The sequence below is a fragment of the Lepidochelys kempii genome, chromosome 28 (assembly GCF_965140285.1).
Source record: "Lepidochelys kempii isolate rLepKem1 chromosome 28, rLepKem1.hap1, whole genome shotgun sequence".
NCBI classification, from domain to species: Eukaryota; Metazoa; Chordata; order Testudines; family Cheloniidae; genus Lepidochelys; species Lepidochelys kempii.
Window position 1 is genome coordinate 3,754,787 of NC_136407.1, and position 22,058 is coordinate 3,776,844.

Genomic DNA, 22,058 nt, shown 5'->3' on the forward strand with positions numbered 1-22,058 from the left:
CTAGGCAGCAGTTCTGCGGAAAAGGACCTAGGGGTGACAGTGGACGAGAAGCTGGATATGAGTCAGCAGTGTGCCCTTGTTGCCAAGAAGGCCAATGGCATTTTGGGATATATAAGTAGGGGCATAGCGAGCAGATCGAGGGACGTGATCGTTCCCCTCTATTCGACATTGGTGAGGCCTCATCTGGAGTACTGTGTCCAGTTTTGGGCCCCACACTTCAAGAAGGATGTGGATAAATTGGAGAGAGTCCAGCGAAGGGCAACAAAAATGATTAGGGGACTGGAACACTTATGAGGAGAGGCTGAGGGAGCTGGGATTGTTTAGCCTGCAGAAGAGAAGAATGAGGGGGGATTTGATAGCTGCTTTCAACTACCTGAAAGGGGGTTCCAAAGAGGATGGCTCTAGACTGTTCTCAATGGTAGCAGATGACAGAACGAGGAGTAATGGTCTCAAGTTGCAGTGGGGGAGGTTTAGATTGGATATTAGGAAAAACTTTTTCACTAAGAGGGTGGTGAAACACTGGAATGCGTTACCTAGGGAGGTGGTAGAATCTCCTTCCTTAGAGGTTTTTAAGGTCAGGCTTGACAAAGCCCTGGCTGGGATGATTTAACTGGGAATTGGTCCTGCTTTGAGCAGGGGGTTGGACTAGATGACCTTCTGGGGTCCCTTCCAACCCTGATATTCTATGATTCTATGATTCTATGGCCCCACAGTATGCCAACATTTTTATGGCTGATTTAGAACAACGCTTCCTCAGCTCTCGTCCCCTAAAGCCCCTACTCTACTTGCGCTATATTGATGACATCTTCATCATCTGGACCCATGGAAAAGAAGCCCTTGAGGAATTCCACCATGATTTCAACAATTTCCATCCCACCACCAACCTCAGCCTGGTCCAGTCCACACAAGAGATCCACTTCCTGGACACTACAGTGCTAATAAACAATGGTCACATAAACACCACCCTATTCCGGAAACCTACTGACCGCTATTCCTACCTGCATGCCTCCAGCTTTCACCCTGACCACACCACACAATCCATCGTCTACAGGCAAGCTCTAAGACACAACCGCATTTGCTCCAACCCCTCAGACAGAGACAAACACCTACAAGATCTCTGTCAAGCTTTCTTACAACTACAATACCCACCTGCAGAAGTAAAGAAACAGATTGATAGAGCCAGAAGAGTTCCCAGAAGTTACCTACTACAGGACAGGCCTAACAAAGAAAATAACAGAACGCCACTAGCCGTCACCTTCAGCCCCCAACTAAAACCCCTCCAACGCATTATTAAGGATCTACAACCTATCCTAAAGGATGACCCAACACTCTCACAAATCTTGGGAGACAGGCCAGTCCTTGCCTACAGACAGCCCCTCAACCTGAAGCAAATACTCGCCAACAACCACATACCACACAACAGAACCACTAACCCAGGAACTTATCCTTGCAACAAAGCCCGTTGCCAATTGTGCCCACATATCTATTCATGGGACACCATCACAGGGCCTAAGAACATCAGCCACACTATCAGAGGCTCGTTCACCTGCACATCCACCAATGTGATATATGCCATCATGTGCCAGCAATGGCCCTCTGCCATGTACATTGGTCAAACTGGACAGTCTCTACGTAAAAGACTAAATGGACACAAATCAGATGTCAAGAATTATAACATTCATAAACCAGTCAGAGAACACTTCAATCTCTCTGGTCACGCAATCACAGACATAAAGGTCGCTATCTTAAAACAAAAAAACTTCAAATCCAGACTCCAGCGAGAAACTGCTGAATTGGAATTCATTTGCAAATTGGATACTATTAATTTAGGCTTAAATAGAGACTGGGAGTGGCTAAGTCATTATGCAAGGTAGCCTATTTCCCCTTGTTTTTTCCTACCCCCCTCCCCGATGTTCTGGTTTAACTTGGATTTAAACTTGGAGAGTGGTCAGTTTGGATGAGCTATTACCAGCAGGAGAGTGAGTTTGTGTGTGTATGGGGGTGGGGGGGGGGTGAGAAAACCTGGATTTGTGCTGGAAATGGCCCACCTTGATTATCATGCACATTGTGTAAAGAGTTGTCACTTTGGATGGGCTGTCACCAGCAGGAGAGTGAATTTGTGTGGGGGGGTTCAGGGTGAGAAAACCTGGATTTGTGCTGGAAATGGCCCAACCTGATGATCACTTTAGATAAGCTATTACCAGCAGAACAGTGGGGTGGAGGAGGTATTGTTTCATATTCTCTGTGTGTATATAAAGTCTGCTGCAGTTTCCACGGTATGCATCCGATGAAGTGAGCTGTAGCTCACGAAAGCTCATGCTCAAATAAATTGGTTAGTCTCTAAGGTGCCACAAGTACTCCTTTTCTTTTTACCCACACTGGGTGTTTCTTTGATGAGGGAGAATGAGGAATGCATTTAGTGTCTTTGATCTCCCATCATCACACACACAGTGACTACTGGCTTTGAAATTAGCACTTTCTTGTTAAAGTTCTTCCTTTGCATTACACAAGTCGTCTTTCTAGTTTGATGGATTAATTAGTTACAGGGGTATATACAATGTAAATCTTTGCTCTTACAGTGTAACAGAATAGAGATAAGTGAAAACAATGCACGCAGCATCCCCCTATGTTTTCACCAAATACACTTGTATACATTTAACCATCACTTTGATCTCTACTAATATGCAAGTGGATTGGCCTGGCTTCCAGCTATGAATCTGTAAGTTTTTGGTGAGGCCTGGGGCTTTGCTGGCACCTGATCTGCCCATGTCACATCTGCAAACAGCAATACCAATCCATGTATTTTCACTGAGCAATGATTTCTAGTTGTTTTTGGAATTCTGTCTAATTAAAACCCTGTAGTAGAATTCCACCCCCTTTTGTACTCAAGCCATCACAGCTCATACTGTATATGAATGGGTGACAGGGGATGGATCACTGGGTGATGACCTGTTCTGTTCATTTCCTCTGAAGCACCTAGCATTGGCCACTATCGAAAGACAGGACACTGGGCTAGGTGGACCTTTGGTCTGACCCAGTATGGGCGTTCTTATGTTCTAAGCAAATGAAGGAATAGAAGAGGAAAGTGTGCCATTTGCTGTTTGCAGGTTAGAGAATTATTTACAAAAATAAAATAAATGATCAATTACAAAGAATTGGGGGGGGGGGGGTCACATGTTACCAAAAGTCCAAAATGGTACTGAATGTTATAGGAATCTATAACTGTTTTAGGTGTATGGATTCTTTGGGAGAGAGAACAGCAAAAGTATAAAGGCTCAGAAACAAAAAGGCAAATGAAAAAGAATCCAATCTGTATTTATTTATTTTAATTTCATGTCTTTTGGGTGCATAACTCATGATTCTTGAATACTTGACTTCTCAATCTACCTTGGGCTTATACGCCCATATTTAGTAAAAATTACAGAAGAAATTTGCCTTTGAGAAGGATTTCATACAAGATATTATGGTACCCATGGGACCAGATTTTTAAAGGTTTTTAGGGAATTAGTGCGATTTTCAAAAGCATCTAGGTGCTTTCAACCATTAAAAAAAATTGATCTGTAGTACAGTATTTGGGGGCCAAGTTCTATGCACAAATGGTGACATGTGAAAAAGTGCTGAATTGAGAGGAAAAACAACTGTGGGCAAAGGCAGTCCCCATCGGTGGATTTAAAGGAAAGACTAGATGTTTTGACACCAACCCAGGTAATCGGTTGGCCTTGGCCTCACAGAATCCCAAAGAATAAACTTGTTATTTAAAATGATTTTTTTAAATTAAAAGGACACTACAAGCAGGAAGTGCTCTACCAGAAATACTGTGAGATGTGATGGTGGAATTCCCTGCAACATGATATTCTCAATGATTATTCGCTATTAAAGACACGCACAAGGATGCAGAAGGACATCCGTCCGCTCCATGATAATGAAGATAAAGGATGAAATGCTAAAAGGAACAAAAATAACATTTGGAAAAGTAAACCATTTAAACAGCATTTCTAGTGGATTGCAACCAGAACAGCAGCTAGGCCAGTATGGCCTACGGCTATGAGGCTCTGTGCAGACATATACACTGATAAGGGATCCTTTGAAACACTAAAACCACGTATGACAATGGTTGCAGGGGTGAGTGTCCAGCCTCCTTTATTACCAGCAGGAGAGTGAGTTTGTGTGTGTGGGGGGGGGGGGGGGAGGGTGAGAAAACCTGGATTTGTGCTGGAAATGGCCCAACTTGATGATCACTTTAGATAAGCTATTACCAGCAGGACAGTGGGGTGGGAGGAGGTATTGTTTCATGGTCTCTGTGTGTATATAATGTCTACTGCAGTTTCCACGGTATGCATCCGATGAAGTGAGCTGTAGCTCACGAAAGCTCATGCTCAAATAAATTGGTTAGTCTCTAAGGTGCCACAAGTACTCCTTTTCTTTCAGCCTCCTTTAGCAGCTCAGCGCGTCATTTCCGACAGGGAAGAAGCTGCTTTGAACAGCAACTGGGATGCAAGGTGCCTTTGAGAAAAGAGCCCGGGAAGCGGCTAGGACACTGTACCTGCACTGTCCTGAAGACCCAAAAAGTCCCTCTGCCTCCCCGCTTAACCTGTATTTTTGCTCACCCCCTTTGTGGTGACTTTGGCCCTCTGTGTCCCTCCCTGCGCCAGGTTTCCCCTCCGCCACTGTACTGCCCTGCATTGCCCAGTTCTTAGGGATGCTCCCTGGCCCCGATTTTGCCCCTTGGCTCCTCTCCTTCCCAGTAGCATCGGATGAAGTGAGCTGTAGCTCACGAAAGCTCATGCTCAAATAAAGTGGTTAGTCTCTAAGGTGCCACAAGTCCTCCTTTCCTTTTTGCGAACACAGACTAACAGGGGTGTTACTCTGAAACCTCTCCTTCCCCTGGTTGACTGTCCCGTGCCCCCTCCCCTCCGATCTTCCCCCTTTAACCCCTCCCCCCATGAGCAGCAGGGAGCAGATCCCCCCCTGCAGAGCCGGCTGCTGAGCATCCCGCCCTGGCAGGGGCACGGTCAGACCAGCTCGCTGCGGGGCTCGGGGACTCCCCCCGGCCGGAGGCGGGTTCCCCGGCCAGCGCTGGGTTGGTTCCCCGCGTGTCACAAACACCCTGCGCGGGGCCCGCACCAAGGGCTCCTGCCCGGGCCGCTGCACACGGAGAGGCGGCTCCGAGCCGGGGCTGGGGAGGAGACGCCCCTCCGTGTGCAGCAGCCCGGGCAGGAGCGCTTGGTGTTTGCACACGGGCCATGGCCGGGGCCGGGAGCGCAGCGCGGAGGCTGCTCCAGCCCGGCAGCCCGCGGGGCAGCGCGGTGGGTCCGCGGGCAGGGCTCGGGTGGGCGGCGGGGGCCGGAGACACCGTGGGGCGGACACGCTCCTGCCGGGAGGGGCTGGGCCCTGCTGCCTGGTTCGCTCCCTGCCCGGGTCCCGAGCTCCCGGCGGCCGGAGAGGGGCTGCGGGGGGCGAGTGTCCGGGGCGGAGCGGAGCAGCCCCTGCTGCGGAGCCGGTGGGACGAAGCCCAGGAGCTGCAGGAGGGGCCCGGAGCGAGGGGATGGAGCAGCTGGGGGAGGGATCTGGGGATCAGAGCCGGGCTGTGGGGTGTGGGAAACGGCTGGGGATGGGGATCGTGGGGCTTGGGGGCTCTTTGGAGCTGGGAGTTTTGGGGGTGCCGGGGGTGGGGCATGTTCAGATATTGCACTTGGGGAGTGTGTGTCTGTGTGGGGGTGGGTTGGAGCTGTGGAAATTGGTGTCTGAATTTGGTAACTTGGGTATGAGCAGGGCCTGGGGATGTTTGCAGCTGGAGGCTGCACCTCTGTCACTTCAGCCAGGGGTCCTTTGTTTTCTCTAGAAAACCTGGTGCCCCTTTCACCAGCCTCTCTCAGAGCTTCCTGGCTGAGGTTGAACAAGACCTGGAATAAAAGTCCCAGTGCATCCCAGGGATTCTGCTCGGGCATCTGCAGGGCAGGATGGGCCCTGAAATCTGGCTGTTGTGAGGCCGTTTGTAGCGGTTTGTAACCCCCTCCCCCACTTCTTCCAGGAGCCCCCACGAGAGCGTTGGGCCCCTCTGGAAAAAGAGGGAGAAGCAGCCAAAGCCGAGGAGCAGCAGCAAAGCGAGGAGCTGCTGGTAGGTGCCCAGGGCCCAAGTTTGCCTGGAATCCCAGTGCCCTGAGTGATGGTGAATGCAGGGCCTGGCCTTCCAGCCTCAGCCAGGGAACCGTCCCCACTGGAGCCGAGGGATCCTGCAGGGTCAGACACAGGGGTGACAGGATGCCCTTAGGGTGCAGGAGGCTGCTGGGCCAGGAGAGGGTCAGTCTGTGTGAGCCCAGAGCCCCTGTCCACGGGCTGTCTGCATGTCACAGTGACCGGGGAGCCTTTCCAGCACCTGGGGGGGATGGGGAGGACAGAGATGAAATGTGGGCTGCAGAGATGGAGAGCCTGGCTCAGTGCAAGTTGATGAGGTTTGCAGGGGAGCAGGCCCTCCTGTTGGTGATGCACAGCTCACTGGTGCCTTGATCCATCCACCCTTCCTGGCCTAAATGCGCTTCCCATGAGCCACCACAAGAGATCCTGTGCTCTGGTAAATAACTTCCCCACCTGCCTGGAGGCACATTTATGGTTCTCCCCTGTTACCGAGCCACCCTCTCCCTGTTGCAGAAACAGACAGAAGCCGAGAGGCAGAAGATGGTCTGGGAGTGGCAGGAGCTGCGAGGGTTTCTGGAGGAGCAGGAGCAGCGGCTGCTGTCCCAGCTGGAAGAGCTAGAGAGAGCCATTGTCCAGAGAAGGGATGAGCGCATCTGCAGACTGTCCTGGGAGATTTCCCTGCTCAGTGAGCGGGGAGGAGAGAAGGGGCAGCAGTTGCTGAGCCAGCCCCTGCAGGTCAGACTGTCATTGCAATGATCATACGTAGTGTTCCTATAGGAGCTCCTCAGCCTTAGACCCCAAAGCACTTTACAAAGGGGGGTCAGGGCCATTATCCCTATGGGACAAAAGGGGAAAGTGAGGCAGAAGGAGGGGCAGAGCCCTGCCCAACATCACATCATGAGTCCGTGACTGGCTGGGGATGGGTCCCAGGAGTCCTGGGTGCTGCAACCCCAAGACCTTCTCTCCTGCCCTGCAAATGTCTGTCTGCATTTGCACTTGGAGGGTGAAACCCCCTGCCCCCATGCCGTGGTCCTGAGCCTGACCTAAGGCCCTGTTCATCCCGGGTTAATGGGGTCAGGGGCTTGTGGGTCTCTCAGTAGTGAGGAGAATTTGACTCTCAAGGCAGAGAAACATTTTCTTTCTCTGACGTGCCTGGGGAGAATCCTTCTCTAATGGCAACCCCCCAGCAGGGATTGCTGGGGCTGCTGAGAGCAGAATTCCCTGCTTGGGGGATGGCAGCTGGTCTGGGAACATGAACCCGAGTGTCTGAAATTCTCCAAATACCCAGGACTCCAATGGCGATTCCCCTGCAGAGTAGGAGAGCTCCCCAGCTTGGGACAACCCCTCTGACTTTCCTCTTCTTTCTCTCCTTCTCCAGGGTGCTGGGAGCACTGGGAGTAGGTGAGTCCCCGGCTCTATTTCACTCTCCCTCATGCTCAGCTACATTTGGAAACTGCACTAAATACAGAGCTCCCGCCTGCTCCTGCGGTGTGACACGCCGGCTTGGTGCCTGTGATCACATCTCCCCTAGCAGCTGCCTCAGCAAGGGGCAGAACCTGTTACTCTGACAGCTAATGAGGTCCCACCAGGGCTGTCAGACACATGGGCTAGACCCAACCTGTCTGACAGGTTTATGTGGCCACATCACCTATTCACAGTGTGCAAAAACTCAGGTTTCCATTTTTTTTAAAAAAAGAAAAGGAGTACTTGTGGCACCTTAGAGACTAACCAATTTATTTGAGCATGAGCTTTCGTGAGCTACAGCTCACTTCATCGGATGCATACCGTGGAAACTGCAGCAGACTTTATATACACACAGAGAATATGAAACAATACCTCCTCCCACCCCACTGTCCTTTTAAGTAAGTGTCAAGCCCTCCTGGCTAAAAAGAAACCCTCCCAATTGCGAACGGAGACAAGGTTGCCTTTCAGGGTCTGCTGATGCCATGGCTCAGACAGGAGTGAACTCCTCTGCCCTCTGTTGATCTCATTGGCGTGTCAGCTGACATGAGGACACTCTAATGTCAACATTCAATATTCCGTGGCTGGTCACTGGTGGACCAGGGAGGGGGCGGGAGTGAAGCTTTGAGGGGTTGGAAGAGGGAGCGGAGAGGAGAGGAGAGACACAACAACAGTGAGGAGAGAGAAAAATGGAGAAAGGAGGGTGGAGAAAAGAAGGGAACAATAGGTAGAAATAGCAGGGGCCATAATCGTGTGGGGGGGCAGGGGTGTTCTCCCCTTGAATGATACTGATCATGACAATAAAGGACTTAATAGAGAACAGTAACTGATTGCTGGCATGGGGATCGGGCTCATTTCTCACCCCTCCTCCTTTCCCCAGCAGGGAGGATGGGACATTTTGGAAGCCAGAGCCGGGGTTTGTGGAGCTGGAGAAGAGACTCAGCGATTTCTCTCTGAAAAGCGCCCACCTGCAGGAGGTGCTGCTGGGATTCAAAGGTGAGTTGGAGTCTGGGGGTGGCGTCTCCTCTGGTTAGAGCGACCCTGGCCCTGGGGAGGAGTCGGGGTCTCTAGTGATGTTACTGACCCCGGGCTCCATCTCGCAGCCCCAGCTCAGTGGGTCACCCTTCCCCATGGAGTAGCTCTGTGGGGCTGGCTCTGTCTGCAGCGGCTGCGTTATCAGGCTCTCTGTGTCACCATCTTGTAGTTAAAAGAAGTTACATTAATAACCAATGGGGATTTGTCCATGAGTGTGAGGGCCTGAATCCTCATCTCTCCCGTCCTCTCCTTCCCCTAGAGATGCTGCGACTGGAGCTGGGGAGCAACACAGGTACGTGTCTGTCTCTGACCAGCCATGGGGAGATTTCAGACCAATAACTATGTTAGCGACAGGGCATCATGGCCTCCAGCCCCAATGTGCACCTGGAAGCTGTGGAACAATGTGAAGCCGGGTGAGCCCCATGACTGCCCAATTCGCTCCTGCTGTGACATCTGATGTGGATTCAGAGCGAATCCTGATCTCACTGGTGTGTTTCCCTTTGGGGCAAGGAACAAGCCCCTGAAAGGTGTGAAACAGGGTGAGACAAAGATGAAATGTCCATAGGCTGAGCCGTCAAGCACCTTCAAATGGGTGACTGAAAATGGCCACAGTGGGTGGGGGGCAGAAGGTCTATAGAGGATACAGCTGGGCTTCACCTGAGACTGACCTTGAATGAGAGATGGGACAGTGGATACAGACTGGCTATGAATGGGACGAGATCGCTGGGTTGAATATGTCCTAATTTTGAATGAGGAGGGAGCTGCTGTAGTGTTTATCTGTGTTTCTCACACTTTTCTGTTGGTAACCTGTTGTATTGATTTTAAAGGTTAAATGTGTTTAACTTGTTTTTTACTGTTTAATATTAAAATAGTGATCAGTCTCTCTTTCTTTCTTTCACAGAGGCTTTGGTTTTACTTTTCTTTTGGCAAACACTTAAAAACATTTATTTTAGTTGAAAGTTTATTGATTGAACATGAGTTAATATTGTCACTTGCCACACTGTTTAATGCACTTTTTTGGCAAGTGTGTTACCTTTCTTATTGTTTAGATGAGTTTGCTTATTTGCATATGAGTGATTTTTTTCTGTTTTTAAATTAAATGGTTCATTTATTTTTTAATTAATTAATTTATTATTTTAATTAGTTTAAAGTGTTTGTTTTCTTTTCTTTTAGCACTTTAGAATTTATTGTTATGCCAGGTATGAAGATAAAACAGGAAGCTACTCATTACGTAGTTTGAATTTCTACATAATATGAAAGTTGACACAATTATTTTTTTACAGCTGATTTTAAGGCTAACAATACAGCAACAATTTCAGGATACTGACTGAGGACAAAAATTAGTTTAAATGTTTTAGGGTTTTTTTAAAATATATTTTCACACTGGCATATTAGTCCCTATTTTGATGGAACGAATAGCTATTTATATGTGCAATGCGTATATATGTGCAATGTGCCTTTTTCACAGCCACATGACCTTGGTGGCTCATAGTTAAGGCTACGTTTTAGTCACGGGTATTTTTAGTAAAAGTCATGGACAAGTAGGGTGACCAGATGTCCTGATTTTATAGGGACAGTCCCGATTTTTGGTTTTTTTTTTAATATAGGCTCCTATTACCCCCCACCCCCGTCCTGATTTTTCACATTTACTGTCTGGTCACCCTATGGACAGGCCATGGGCAGGAAACAAAAATTCATGGCCTGTGACCTGCCCATGACTTTTACTATATACCTCTGACTAAAACTTGCGGGGGTGGCCCTGGGGGTTCCACGGGTGCTGGAGGGGTGAGGGTTGGCGGGGCTGGGGCAGGTTCCCTACCTGGCTCCAGGGAAGTGGCAACCTCCAGCTTCTAGCTCCACATACTGCCTCTGCTCTGCCCCCAGCCCCATTTCTTCAGCTCCCATTGGCTGGGAACCGTGTCTAACGGGAGCTGTGGGGGCAGTACCTGCGGGCAGAGGCAGCATGTGGAGCTAGGAGCTGAGGGAGAGGAGTTCCTGTCACCCTTCCGGGGAGCTCCCTCCCCAGGTAAGCACTGCCATGCACCCCAGTCCCCAGCCCTGAGCCTCCCCACACCCAAACTCCTGCTGCTGGGAGGCGGAGGGGGGCCCAAGACTGCCCCAGCAGTTGCTGGTGCGACTGGCCCAGGGGCTGCCCGAGCTGCTCAGGAGGCTCCCGGGCCAGCTACATGGGCCTCTCCAGAAGTCACAGAGATGAGTGACAAACATGGAGCCTTACTCATCGTCACCTGTGATCCACCCACACACCCAGGTCTCTTTCCTCCTCTGTCTCTTCCGGCCACGGCTTGTAGCAGAAGTTCTTATTATTAGACGCTCTGTGTGTGACCTTGCACTTTGTACTATTGAATTTCATCCTGTTCCTGTCACTCCAGACTTGGAGGCCATTCACACCGGTACAATGTTCTGATCCTTCGCATTTCCGGCAAATTGCATTTCATTTAGTGCACCTGCACTGAGCAGACTTTGTCCAATACCTGCCTCTGCTTAGTTCCCGTGCTGCAGGGGGAACATGCTGCCCTCAGGGAGCATGACAGGGTTGGAAAATGTCTCAGCAGGTTCAGTCCTGATGGGGATGGGTTTGTGTATGTGCTGTAATAAAGTCATAGAATGACTGATGATGTTCCCAGCATGAGTGTCTGGAACATCTTATTTGCAGGGAAGGAGCTAGGTGGAATCAAGATGTGGAATGAACTAAAGTCCCTTCTGGACTCTCACCAGTTCTCCCTCTCACCCTGACAGGCTGCAGAATAACACCCCCTTTTAGCTCCAGATTGCCCCATCCTCCAAGGAGACGGGGAAGGGAAATGGCTGCAGAAGAGCAGGCTCAGGTAGGGATCCCAAGGGAGTTGCTGGTGGGTTCCTGATGGAGAGAGAGGGGGCAGAAAACACACAGGAGGTGGGAACTTCTGGGGAGTTCAATCTGGAGGTGGGAGGGGGCTGGAAATACACAGGGTCATAGGCACCAATGGCTAGGAAGGGCTTGGTGGAGGGTGGAGAGTGGCAGGTGGGTGGGAAGAGAAAAAGGAAGTCAGCACCTGTGCACAGGGTGCAGAAAGGGAGGGGAACAGTGGGTGACAAACCTGCTGGAACTTGTTTTTACTTGGGGACTAGATTATAGGAACAGACTCTGGGGGTTACGGTGGAAATTCCTTCTCCGTGGAACAGGAAAGAGACGCCCTGAACTGGGCTGGGATAACTTCCCAAACTGCCATGCTGGAGCACGAACCTACGAAGTGGAGGCTGCTCTGAGATATAAAGGAGTCACTGACCAGAGGGGCTTAGGGGAGATGCCCCATCCCTTCCCCTCTGGCTGCTGGCAATGGGGAGGAGGTTGGGATTCTTACCAGGGGGCCTGGAGCTTTGTAGGGGTCCATCTCCTGCATCAGCCTTTGGCTAGCTGTGTGATGAGTGTGAAGACCCTGCCAGCCTCTGTCTGCTAGGAGGGAAGTGGGACTCTTTTTCTCCCCTCACCCTAATGCCTCTTGGATGCTCTGAGCAGGGTGGGACTCTGTGCCTCCTTAGACTTCCAATTAATTGGCCCTGGGGTGTCATGAATAGTGGAGCTGTGAGTGGGGCAGCAGGTCCTGAGTGTGGGACTCTTGCTCTTTCAGGGACTGGTGACCTTCGAGGAGGTGGCGGTGTATTTCACCAGGGAAGAGTGGGCTCTGCTAGACCCCGCTCAGAGAGCCCTCTGCAGAGACGTCATGCAGGAGAACTATGAGAATGTGACCTCGCTGGGTAAGGATTCCTGTCCCCTCGGTTCTTGGAAGGGGAAGTTAAGACTTAAGGTTTATTTTACCCCCACAATGCCATCTCTACTGTGCCCTGTTTCAGCATCACCCCAACATGCCACTGACACATACAATACCACTCTACCCTCCCCTGCAGCATCGCAGTGTCAAATATCTCAGAATTGCAAAATGTTACCACCCCTTTAACCTCACTGGGCCCTGCGGACCACTAGCATGTATGCCACCAAACTACTGACAGACCCGTAGCAAGAACACACTCTGTGCACCTTTACTAAGACAGCCTACAGCACTGAGCCCTGAAAGGAGGCCTACTCGGTCCACATGCACCTCTCTTCCTACGACAGTCACAGCTCTGCCATGCTATTGCAACCAATCCTTCCCCCGTCCAATTACAGCTGGCACAGTGCACACAGCTGGAGGCATGCAGAGAAATGCTGGGATTCCAACCTGTGGAACAAAACACTAACAACAGCATCTTCCCTTAGTTCTTCCTCATATCGATTATAAATTCATCCATTTTATGGCCAGAAGGCAGTATTAGACCACCTTGTCTGACTGCTGTAATCAGCTGAATAGCTTGTGTACGACTAACTCATCCTCTAGAACAGCAGTTCTTAAACTTTAGCAACCCAAGGACCCCCATTTTGATTTAAATTTTTTCACGGACCCCCAAGCCAGCTGCTCAACCCCAGGCCCCACCCCCACTTCACCCCTTCCCCCAAGGGCCTGCCCCACCTCTTCCCATCCCCACGCCACCCCTCCTCTTCCCCACCTCTTTCTGCCCCTTCCACCGAGTGCACCCCATCCCCACTCCTCCCCCTCCCTCCCAACACCTCCTGCATGCCACTGAGCAGCTGTTCCGCTGCATGCAGGAGGCCCTGGGAGGGAGAGGGAGAGTTGATCAGTGGGATTGGCAGCCCCAGATATGACTCGTGGACCTCCTGGAGTACTAGTCCAGTCCTGCTCTAGAAAGTTGTGACCCGAGGTGCCTAGGGTAGCCCACACTGCAAATGCTAAGATCAGTTCAGGCTGCAAAAAGAAGAGCAGATTCTCCCAGAACTGGTGGTTAACACTGTAGTTCGATTCACCAACCAGCCACAAACTGTGCTCCTGTCAAGAAGCTGAAAAAAATAAATGACACAGCCCCCTTACTGCATTCCAGGCTCTGGCTCCCAGTCAGCAAATAGATCCGGTAAAGTGAGAAGTTACTTAAAACTCTACTCACTATACAAAATGTTCTTCTGATCCCCAAAGCACCAGTCACATTACCAGATTGCAGTGATCCCTCGCTCTCCAGTGGGGAGGGAGGCCATGCTGCCTCATCATATTGGATGGTAACCCTCGGGCTTGGGTCACACCAGTTAGCCTGAGCCATAAGTAGTCTGTAGTTCTGGGCCCGTCTGACAGAGGCAAACAAGCAACAATAGTCTGGTGTTCTTGTCCCCACTCTCAGGCAGGGCAGAGCACTGGGTAGCCCCTTGCAGCCCCTCAGCTGGGGCTGGCAGTATTTAACAGCCTGGAGCTCTAGCACTTTGAGTGGGGCTGAGCAGGGAGTAGACTGTAACCTAAGCCTCCTGGCCAGGCAGCCAGCTAACACACACAATCTGGAGCTTTCACCCTTTGGGTGGGCAGAGCAGGGAGCAGGCTGCAGCTAAGCCTCCTGGCTAAGGCAGCCAACAAACTCTCAGTTCTTAGTTCAGGTAGGGGTGAGCACCCACACAGTCTAGGGGTTCTGAAAAGGGTGAGTACCCACACAGTGTTGGGGCTTTGGAGGGAGTGGGAGCATCCTAGCTTGGCGGATGGTAGATTCACACAGGCCTTCTGGCCTATGGTGGGGCATCAGCCACCCCAGGAGTGAGGTGGCAGGGGTAGGGGAACGGAGGCCTGCCCGATTCTACTGCGTCCAAGCCCAGGGCCCTGACTGAGGCGGAGTAGTCTGCCACTGGGTCAGTGGGGATCCAGCTGCAACATGCTGACCCTAGAAGCAGTCAGCCACTTAGTCAGACAGTTGTTGGGTGACCCTGGGCTACTTCCTACCTCCCTGGGGTTTGGTATCTCTGAGATCCACAGGTCCTCTGGGTACACAGTGGATGGTAGTCCCGTTACCTCCCCTTCTGGGTCCGTCTCCTCCAGGGGCAGGGTGCTACAGAGCACAGATTCAGCTCCCAGGTGCCACAGAAGCGTGGAGAAGTCCATCTCCTTCCCTGGCTCCCACTCAACTGAGCCCTCCCTTTATACATCCTGTCCAGCCCTGGTACTTCCGGTGACAGGGGGCGGGGCAGGTTTGCCTCTGCCCACCAGGGGGAGTGTAGTGATCCCTTTCTCTCCAGTCCAGAGGGAGGCCACTCTACCTCACTACACAGATCAATACTAGTTTGGATCTTACCCAAAATACCACGCTGCCAGCCAAGTCCTATAATGGGGTTGGCACCCGCCTCTTGCGAGAGCCCCCTTGTCATCAGGTGTGAGCCTGCTGTTTTTGTTTGGAATAGGGGTGGCACCCACTTCTCGCAAGAGCCCCTCTGCCCCAAGGCCGATGATGGGTCTTCAGTGACTCAGCCCTCCGGCTGAGTCACCCACACTATCTCTAGGTGGACCAAACAAACAAACCCTTTCCAGGGAATAGAGTCTCTACCTTCTTTCTCATGGCCCTAGTATGAGGCCATACAACCAAGGCTTCCTTCCCAGACACACTGTCTTCTATAACAGTCCAACAGGGGCACATCACGGTACCCTCAGCTGGTGTGTCCTTTTCAGCAGCCGTCCTTGGGCTCAGTCTCTAATCAGACCAACAGGGCCCATCACAGTACCCTCGCATGGTCTGGCTAGGCTCTGGTCTCAGTCCTTACTCTATCTTCTCAGCCAGCCAGGAGCAGTTTCTTAGCTCCCCTGGTCTTTGGCAGCCCTCCCTGGGCTTGGTCCAGTGCACACTGAGCTGTCCATGATCCTGCTGCTCTTCCAGCCAGCAAGGAACCCAGCCATAGGATCATAGAAGATTAGGGTTGGAAGAAACCTCAGGAGATCATCTAGTCCAATCCCCTGCTCAAAGCAGGACCAACCCCAACCCTTTGCTGAATAGAGGGGAATAATCACTTTCCTCGATCTGCTGGCAATACTCCTACAAATGACAGGTTTCAGAGTGGTAGCTGTGTTAGATTGTATCAGCAAAAAGAACGAGGAGTCCTTGTGGCACCTTAGAGACTAACAAATTTATTTTGGCATAAACTTTCTTGGGCTAAATCCCACTTCATCAGATGCATGGAGTGGAAAATACAGTAGGAAGATATAGATATACAGAGAACATGAAAAGATGGTGGTAGCCTTACCAACTCTAACAAGAGTAATTGATTTGTCTTAATTTGATTTGACAATAATAACCCTGATCTAGTGCTACATGAGTTGATATATGTAGCAAATTGGTGTTAGACTCAGTTCTAAGATCACAACACCACCCTATTTGAATTTAGGTAATCAATGCTGTCGTTCCCATCATTGTTCCATTCCGAAGTCGCTTCAGCTTCAAGAGAGCAAACTCACTCTTCAGAGATTTTGACATAGCTGTCTGATCTGTTGAACTGATAGCTGAGAATTATGGCTGCTTTGTCAATGCTGTCTGCTAGGGTAAAGTTACCTCACAAATGTTGGATAGAGTATACCTGTGGCCTGGCATGCTGTGGTCAGCCATGCTGTATGAGGCATACAGGCAAAAATTCCAAGAAGGCCCCTTTTGGGATCACACAATAGCTGCTGGTCAACATCTACTGTTGGAAACTGCTCAAAAATGCCTAAATTTTTGGCAGAACTTGATAGAATCCTTAGATGTGATTAAGGTTAAGGTTTTGACATGGATATTTTTAGCAAAAGTCACAGACAGGTCACAGGCAATAAACAAAAATTCATGTGAGCTGTGACCTTTCCGTGACTTTTACTAAAAATAATGATCAGTGTCTGGCCGTGTGTGTTCCCAGCAGACATGGGGATAGATAAATCCCTCATTAAGCAGAGTATCCTACACATTTCAGGACCTAGGTAGGTGGCCCCAGGCTATTACTGCTTTAAAATAGTCTGGAGTTAAAATAATAGAACATTTTATTGTGTGAAATTTCCTATGAACTCACCTGATCTCACTTGTTTTCTTTTCTCTGAGCAGAGTTTCCTGTTTTCAAAGTTGATGTGATCTCCCAGCTGGAACAAGGAGAAAAGCCAGGGGTGCCAGAAGTCCAGGGCTCATATGAAAGAGAGATCTGGAGGGATGCCTGCCCAGGTGAGGAATCATTAAATCAGCTCAAAAGATGAGGGTGCCTGAAGGAAACAGCTGGGATTCCCTCCAAAGACCCTTGTTAGCTCTCTGAGTTCAGGATTGTTCCCAACAGGAGTCATATCCTCATGCCCGATATTGCTCATGGCTTCCTTCCCATAACAACAGACCCCTGGTAGTAGTTTCCGACTTGACCTCCCACCCCAGATGAGGTGTAGAAACAGATTTTATGCACGCTTCTCTCCTGGGCAGGGAAGAATTTGGTGGGATTCTGATCCTGAATTTTTTCTGACTCAAGTTGCAGTGGGGGAGGTTTAGGTTGGATATTAGGAAAAACTTTTTCACTAAGAGGGTGGTGAAACACTGGAATGCGTTACCTAGGGAGGTGGTAGAATCTCCTTCCTTAGAGGTTTTTAAGGTCAGGCTTGACAAAGCCCTGGCTGGGATGATTTAATTGGGGATGGGTCCTGCTTTGAGCAGGGGGTTGGACTAGATGACCTTCTGGGGTCCCTTCCAACCCTGAGATTCTATGATTCTGCAGCATTTATTTTGGTTTGCTCTCCCCTTTTCCGTCCCTGTTTCTGAGGTTTCTCCCTCTATCCCAGCAGGTGCTGGGATGGTGAGTGAGAACGAGGAGCAGAATCCTCAGCAGCAAGATGCTGAGCAAGTGGAACCATATGCAGGATTATCACAAAGATCCGAAGGGAATGTGTCCAGGCGTCATGTGGAGGGAAAAGCCTGTGAGAGCGAGCCCAGGCCAGAGAGCGAGCAGGGAAACAAGACAGGGGAGAAAATGAGTAAATCCATTAATTATCAGGAAACTCAGAAGGAAACCACAGCCCAGAAGCGAATCCTCGCAGGAGAGCGAAACAACACATGCACTGAGTGTGGGAAAAATTTCAGTAGCCGCTCACACTTTATAGAACATCAGAGAATCCACACAGGGGAGAGACCTTACACGTGTTGTGAGTGCGGGAAAAGCTTCACTCGGAGCTCAACCCTCGTTCGGCATGAGAGGGTCCACACAGGAGAGAGACCCTATGAATGTTGTGACTGTGGGAAAACCTTCAGTCAGAGCTCATCCCTTATTGCACATCAGAGGACGCATACGGGAGAGAGACCCTACGAATGCCGTGAGTGCAGGAAAAGCTTTGCTCGGATCTCAACCCTTGTTACGCATCAGAGCACTCACACAGGAGAGAGACCCTATGGATGCTGTGAGTGTGGGAAAAGCTTCAGTCAGAGCTCATCCCTTATTGCGCATCAGAGGATCCACACAGGAGAGAGGCCCTACGAGTGCCGTGAGTGCAGGAAAAGCTTCAGTAGCCGCTCAGGGCTTTTCGACCACAAGAGAATCCACATGGGGGAGAGACCCTATGAATGCTGGGAGTGCAGGAAAACCTTCACTCGGCGCTCACACCTTATCACACATCAGAGAATCCACACAGGCGAGCGCCCCTATGAATGCCGTGAGTGTGGGAAAAACTTCTCTCAGGTCTCAGCCCTTATTAGACATCAAAGAATCCACACAGGAGAGAGACCCTATGGATGCTGTGAGTGTGGGAAAAACTTCTCTCAGAGCTCAGCCCTTACTGCACATCAGAGAATCCACACAGGAGAGATCCCCTAGAGATGCTCCTTGTGGGAAAAGCTTCCGTCAGAGCTCAGCCTTTACTTATCATCAGAGAATACACAAAGGAGATAAACACCATAAAAACCTTATCTAGAGCTGATCAAACAAAATTCCTTAATACTTTTTCTAATTCCCACATAGTGGCCTTTCATGCTCTTTGAATCATTTCCATCACCATGGTCTCTCCAATCTACCTAGTGAGCTGCCTGCTTGGGCCTCTTTTTGCCTCTTGAGCTCCCTTCATTTCCTACAAATCCATGACTTTATGTGGAAGTTATGTCCAAGCACAAGATGGTTTGGGGAGGAAATTATTAAAGCGATTCCTCTAATAACACAATGATGGCTTCCTAGCGATACTCTCAGCTGCTCACTTAATGCTGCAGCAAAGGATCTGCCATTTAAACAGAATGCCAGATGAATTCATCTTTATTGCTTTCAGTTAGACTTTGCATTGAACTTTCTTGGAAAAATGTGACCCGCTTTCTCCTATGAAATTGAGTATATAAAAACTGTTCTTTTAGTGGAAAACTTTGATATCAACTACATAAGCAAGAGAAGTGCCAAAAGGAGGATAGCTATTTAGCAATTTTGTCATATATTCTCTTGGACTCAGAGGAGGAGGTGTCCCTAGCCAGCAAGCCACAATCTTTAGCCAGGGTCTTGAAATGTTACCCTGGTCCTGAATAAGTAACGTACAATGTAGTATGTTAGCATTTTATTGTAACTTTGTCAGAATAAAAAGTTTTAAAAAATAAATAAAAGCGATATTGAGTCATGTATCTTCCAGTATACAACATGGGTCAGAACCATTATGGATCTGATTGGAGATCAGCCGATACAGTTGTGATGTTGCCCACTCATGCCCAGCTGAGGTTGTCAGTCTGGTTTGAAGAGTTTTAATGGACATGAAAAGCTGTCAGCAACTATGTTGTTCATAGAGTAAATGTACAGTTAATGAGGTTCATAGAGTAAATGAGGTTTTTAAGGCCCATCTTGACAAAACCCTGATTTGGGATGATTTAGTTGGGGTTGGTCCTGCTTTGAGCAGGGGGTTAAACTGGATGACTTCCTGAGGTCTCTTCCAATACTAATTTTCCATGATTCTATGTGTTAATGGGCCATGCTTTAAACCAATCAAACCTTGGAAGGGGACATTGAAAATGCATAAGAATTTTTTCTATGTCTGAAGGACAGAGTTCTAGGCTTTATTTTGGAATTCATTCACCATTAGCCATGCACCCTTTCACGTACAAACACGGCCCACTGCTGAGATCTCCCAGGGATTTTAAATTTAACACCCAAGGACTTGATGACCTCTTTTTATTTCCAAAATTTCAGCTCAGCACCCTTGTCTCCCATGTCCTCTGGTGACCTCAAATGCTGGCCACAATGCAAGCCTATGTGGTCTCTTGTAGTGTATGTGCTTGCTGCAAGGCACAGCCCAATAACTCCATTGGACTCCTGCAACCACTTAAGACTCCACTGGGCCCCTGGACAGCCATCACCTTCAATTTTGTGGTAGAATTATCCAATGGGTTCATGACCATTCTGACTGTAGTGAACCACCGCATAAAGATGGGATAGTTCATCCCATACTCCTAGGAAATTGCCTCGCTCTGGGTGGAATAAGTTGTCCACCTACATGACCTCCCAGAACACATCATCTCCAACCAAGGTGTGCAATTTATCCCACTTTTGGTGAGAAGCAGTCTGGATTTTGGATATCTAATTCTGCCTCTCCTCTGCCTACCACGCTTATGATGATGATGAATAGTCAGGTAGAGAGAACCAACAAGATCCTGGAGCAGTATGTTAGATGCTACATAAACTTCCACCAGCACAACTAGTCCTTGCTGCAACCTCAGGGAGAGCTTGTGGACAGTAATGTAGAACACAGCAAAGCCCTTTTATTTCAAACAATGAGTTCCACCCTTGGTTCTACCTGGATACAACACAAACATTGAACCTAAGATGACATAAAAGTTCACCTGGAGGAGACCAAAAAGATCTACAAACAATATGCAGCCCACTGAAGAGAAGAGGGCTCTGCCATTATGGTAGGCCAGAAGGAATGTCTCCCCATGAAAAACCTACACAGGAACAGGCCAACTCATAAAGTGGACTACCAGTTCTTTGGGCCCTACCAAGTAAGCTGGCAAATTCACCCAGTCTCCTTTGAATTCAACTTACCCCATTTCCTCTGCATAATCCTAGTTTTCCATTAAAAACTCCTGAAACCCCACATTAAGGACCTATTGCTTCATCATTCGCAATCCCCCTCCCCACCGCATGTGTTCAAGACCATGATGCATACATTGTTCATGAGCCACTTGATACTAGAATCAGAATTGGAGAGAGATACAGGCTGCATTTGAGTTGAGTCCTGCAGCTGGACTGGCTGGCATAAGGTATGCTGCCCTACTGGTTGACCTCTAGGCCCAACTGTGGGTTCCCACCTGCAGTTTTATACTTTGAGCTAAAGTGCTTTAGTGGGGCCATCAGAGAGGGAGACTTACCGCACAGACCAATTTGGCAGGGGTAAAGAGCAGGAATGCAAGACTACACATATTGATGACTTGGGGCTGCTAGAGTTTAGTGGGGGAAAACTTCACTTGTGTGTAGGGCCACAAAAAGGCCTCAGGGTGCTGGAGGGAAAAGGGAGGACAACGTGTGGGCTAGGGCTCTGGCAAGAAAGATGCAGGCTTCCTGTGGGTTTTCCTGCACTTTTGCATACCTAGCTTCTATTCCACAACAATTTGTTTCACTTCTTCGTAAGTCTGGGCAGCTCAGTTGGTTGAACCCAAAACATTAATCTGAAGGTCTGAGATTCAAGCTCTGGGGTTTTTTTCAATGTTCTTTGTGCACAAGAAGCTAAAGAAAATGCCTCAGGGCACTGGAAGGAGGAGCAACCGGTCCTAGGGCTGCAAAAAGAGCGAGAGTAGCAGGTTTCCTTTCTTGTTTCCGGCTCTCTTTTTCTTGACTTGTTTCTCTTCTGCACCAGTTTACTTCCAGGTTAGCCTGGCTAGCTCAGTGGGTAAAACACCAGGCTTTTAATCTAAGAATCCAGACTTCAAATCCATCATCAGGCAATAATGAGCCTTTCCTGTTATAGCACCCCCCAAAAACTTCAAAAAGCACCTCTTCAACACCTTCCTTGACATTCCTTTTTCCTTTTCAGGACTTGACCTTTCCTAGGAAGGGCCCTTTAGTGCCTGGGTCTGAAGGTGGGTTGGGCCTGGTGGGCTTTGAAGCCTTTTATGGTGCTACATTTTTGTTTTTCAATTTCCAGCAGGTGGCTGAGCTGGAGGGCAGGCCAGGGCAGAGGGGAGTGGTGGGGCAACCACAAAGAACGCAACCGACTCTTCTGATCTGTCCATATTTTTTGCAAGCCCACTGGGTGCAGCACCAGGTCTGAGGTGGCTGATGGTGGCAGAAGGGAGAGGAGATTAGGAGGGCCCCCCGCTTTCTCTCTTGCGTTCATCCACTCCCACCTTATGTCCTATGGGTTTTTCAGTGGAAAAGTGCTTGCAGGATGATTTCAGCCACAACAGTGGCCGCCCTCACAGCATTGGCGGCCAGAGCAGCAAGGCCTGCCTTTGGCTTGATCCATACGGAGGTCAATGTACCTCTGGGTGATACAGGCCAATTTTAGGGATCTTCCTCTGAAGGTGAGCAACTGTCCCCAGAACACTGAGAGGAGCTTTAAAGTGTTTGCAAATGGCACGGGTGCCCTTCAAGTACCGAGATGTACAGTGGCGCCTCTTTC

At 49.5% G+C, this 22,058-nt stretch overlaps 1 protein-coding gene across 1 annotated transcript; it reads left to right on the plus strand.

Annotated features, from left to right (window-relative positions):
• Positions 1–5,184: 5,184 nt before the first annotated feature.
• LOC140904216 (uncharacterized) lies at positions 5,185–19,140 on the plus strand. The gene is made up of 10 exons (XM_073326618.1): positions 5,185–5,306; positions 6,032–6,118; positions 6,649–6,870; positions 7,514–7,536; positions 8,477–8,592; positions 8,891–8,923; positions 11,389–11,501; positions 12,261–12,387; positions 16,552–16,665; positions 17,265–19,140. Exons 1-10 carry the CDS (start codon positions 5,244–5,246, stop codon positions 18,287–18,289), a joined length of 1,923 nt encoding a protein of 640 aa, XP_073182719.1. The 5' UTR covers positions 5,185–5,243; the 3' UTR covers positions 18,290–19,140.
• Positions 19,141–22,058: the final 2,918 nt, after the last annotated feature.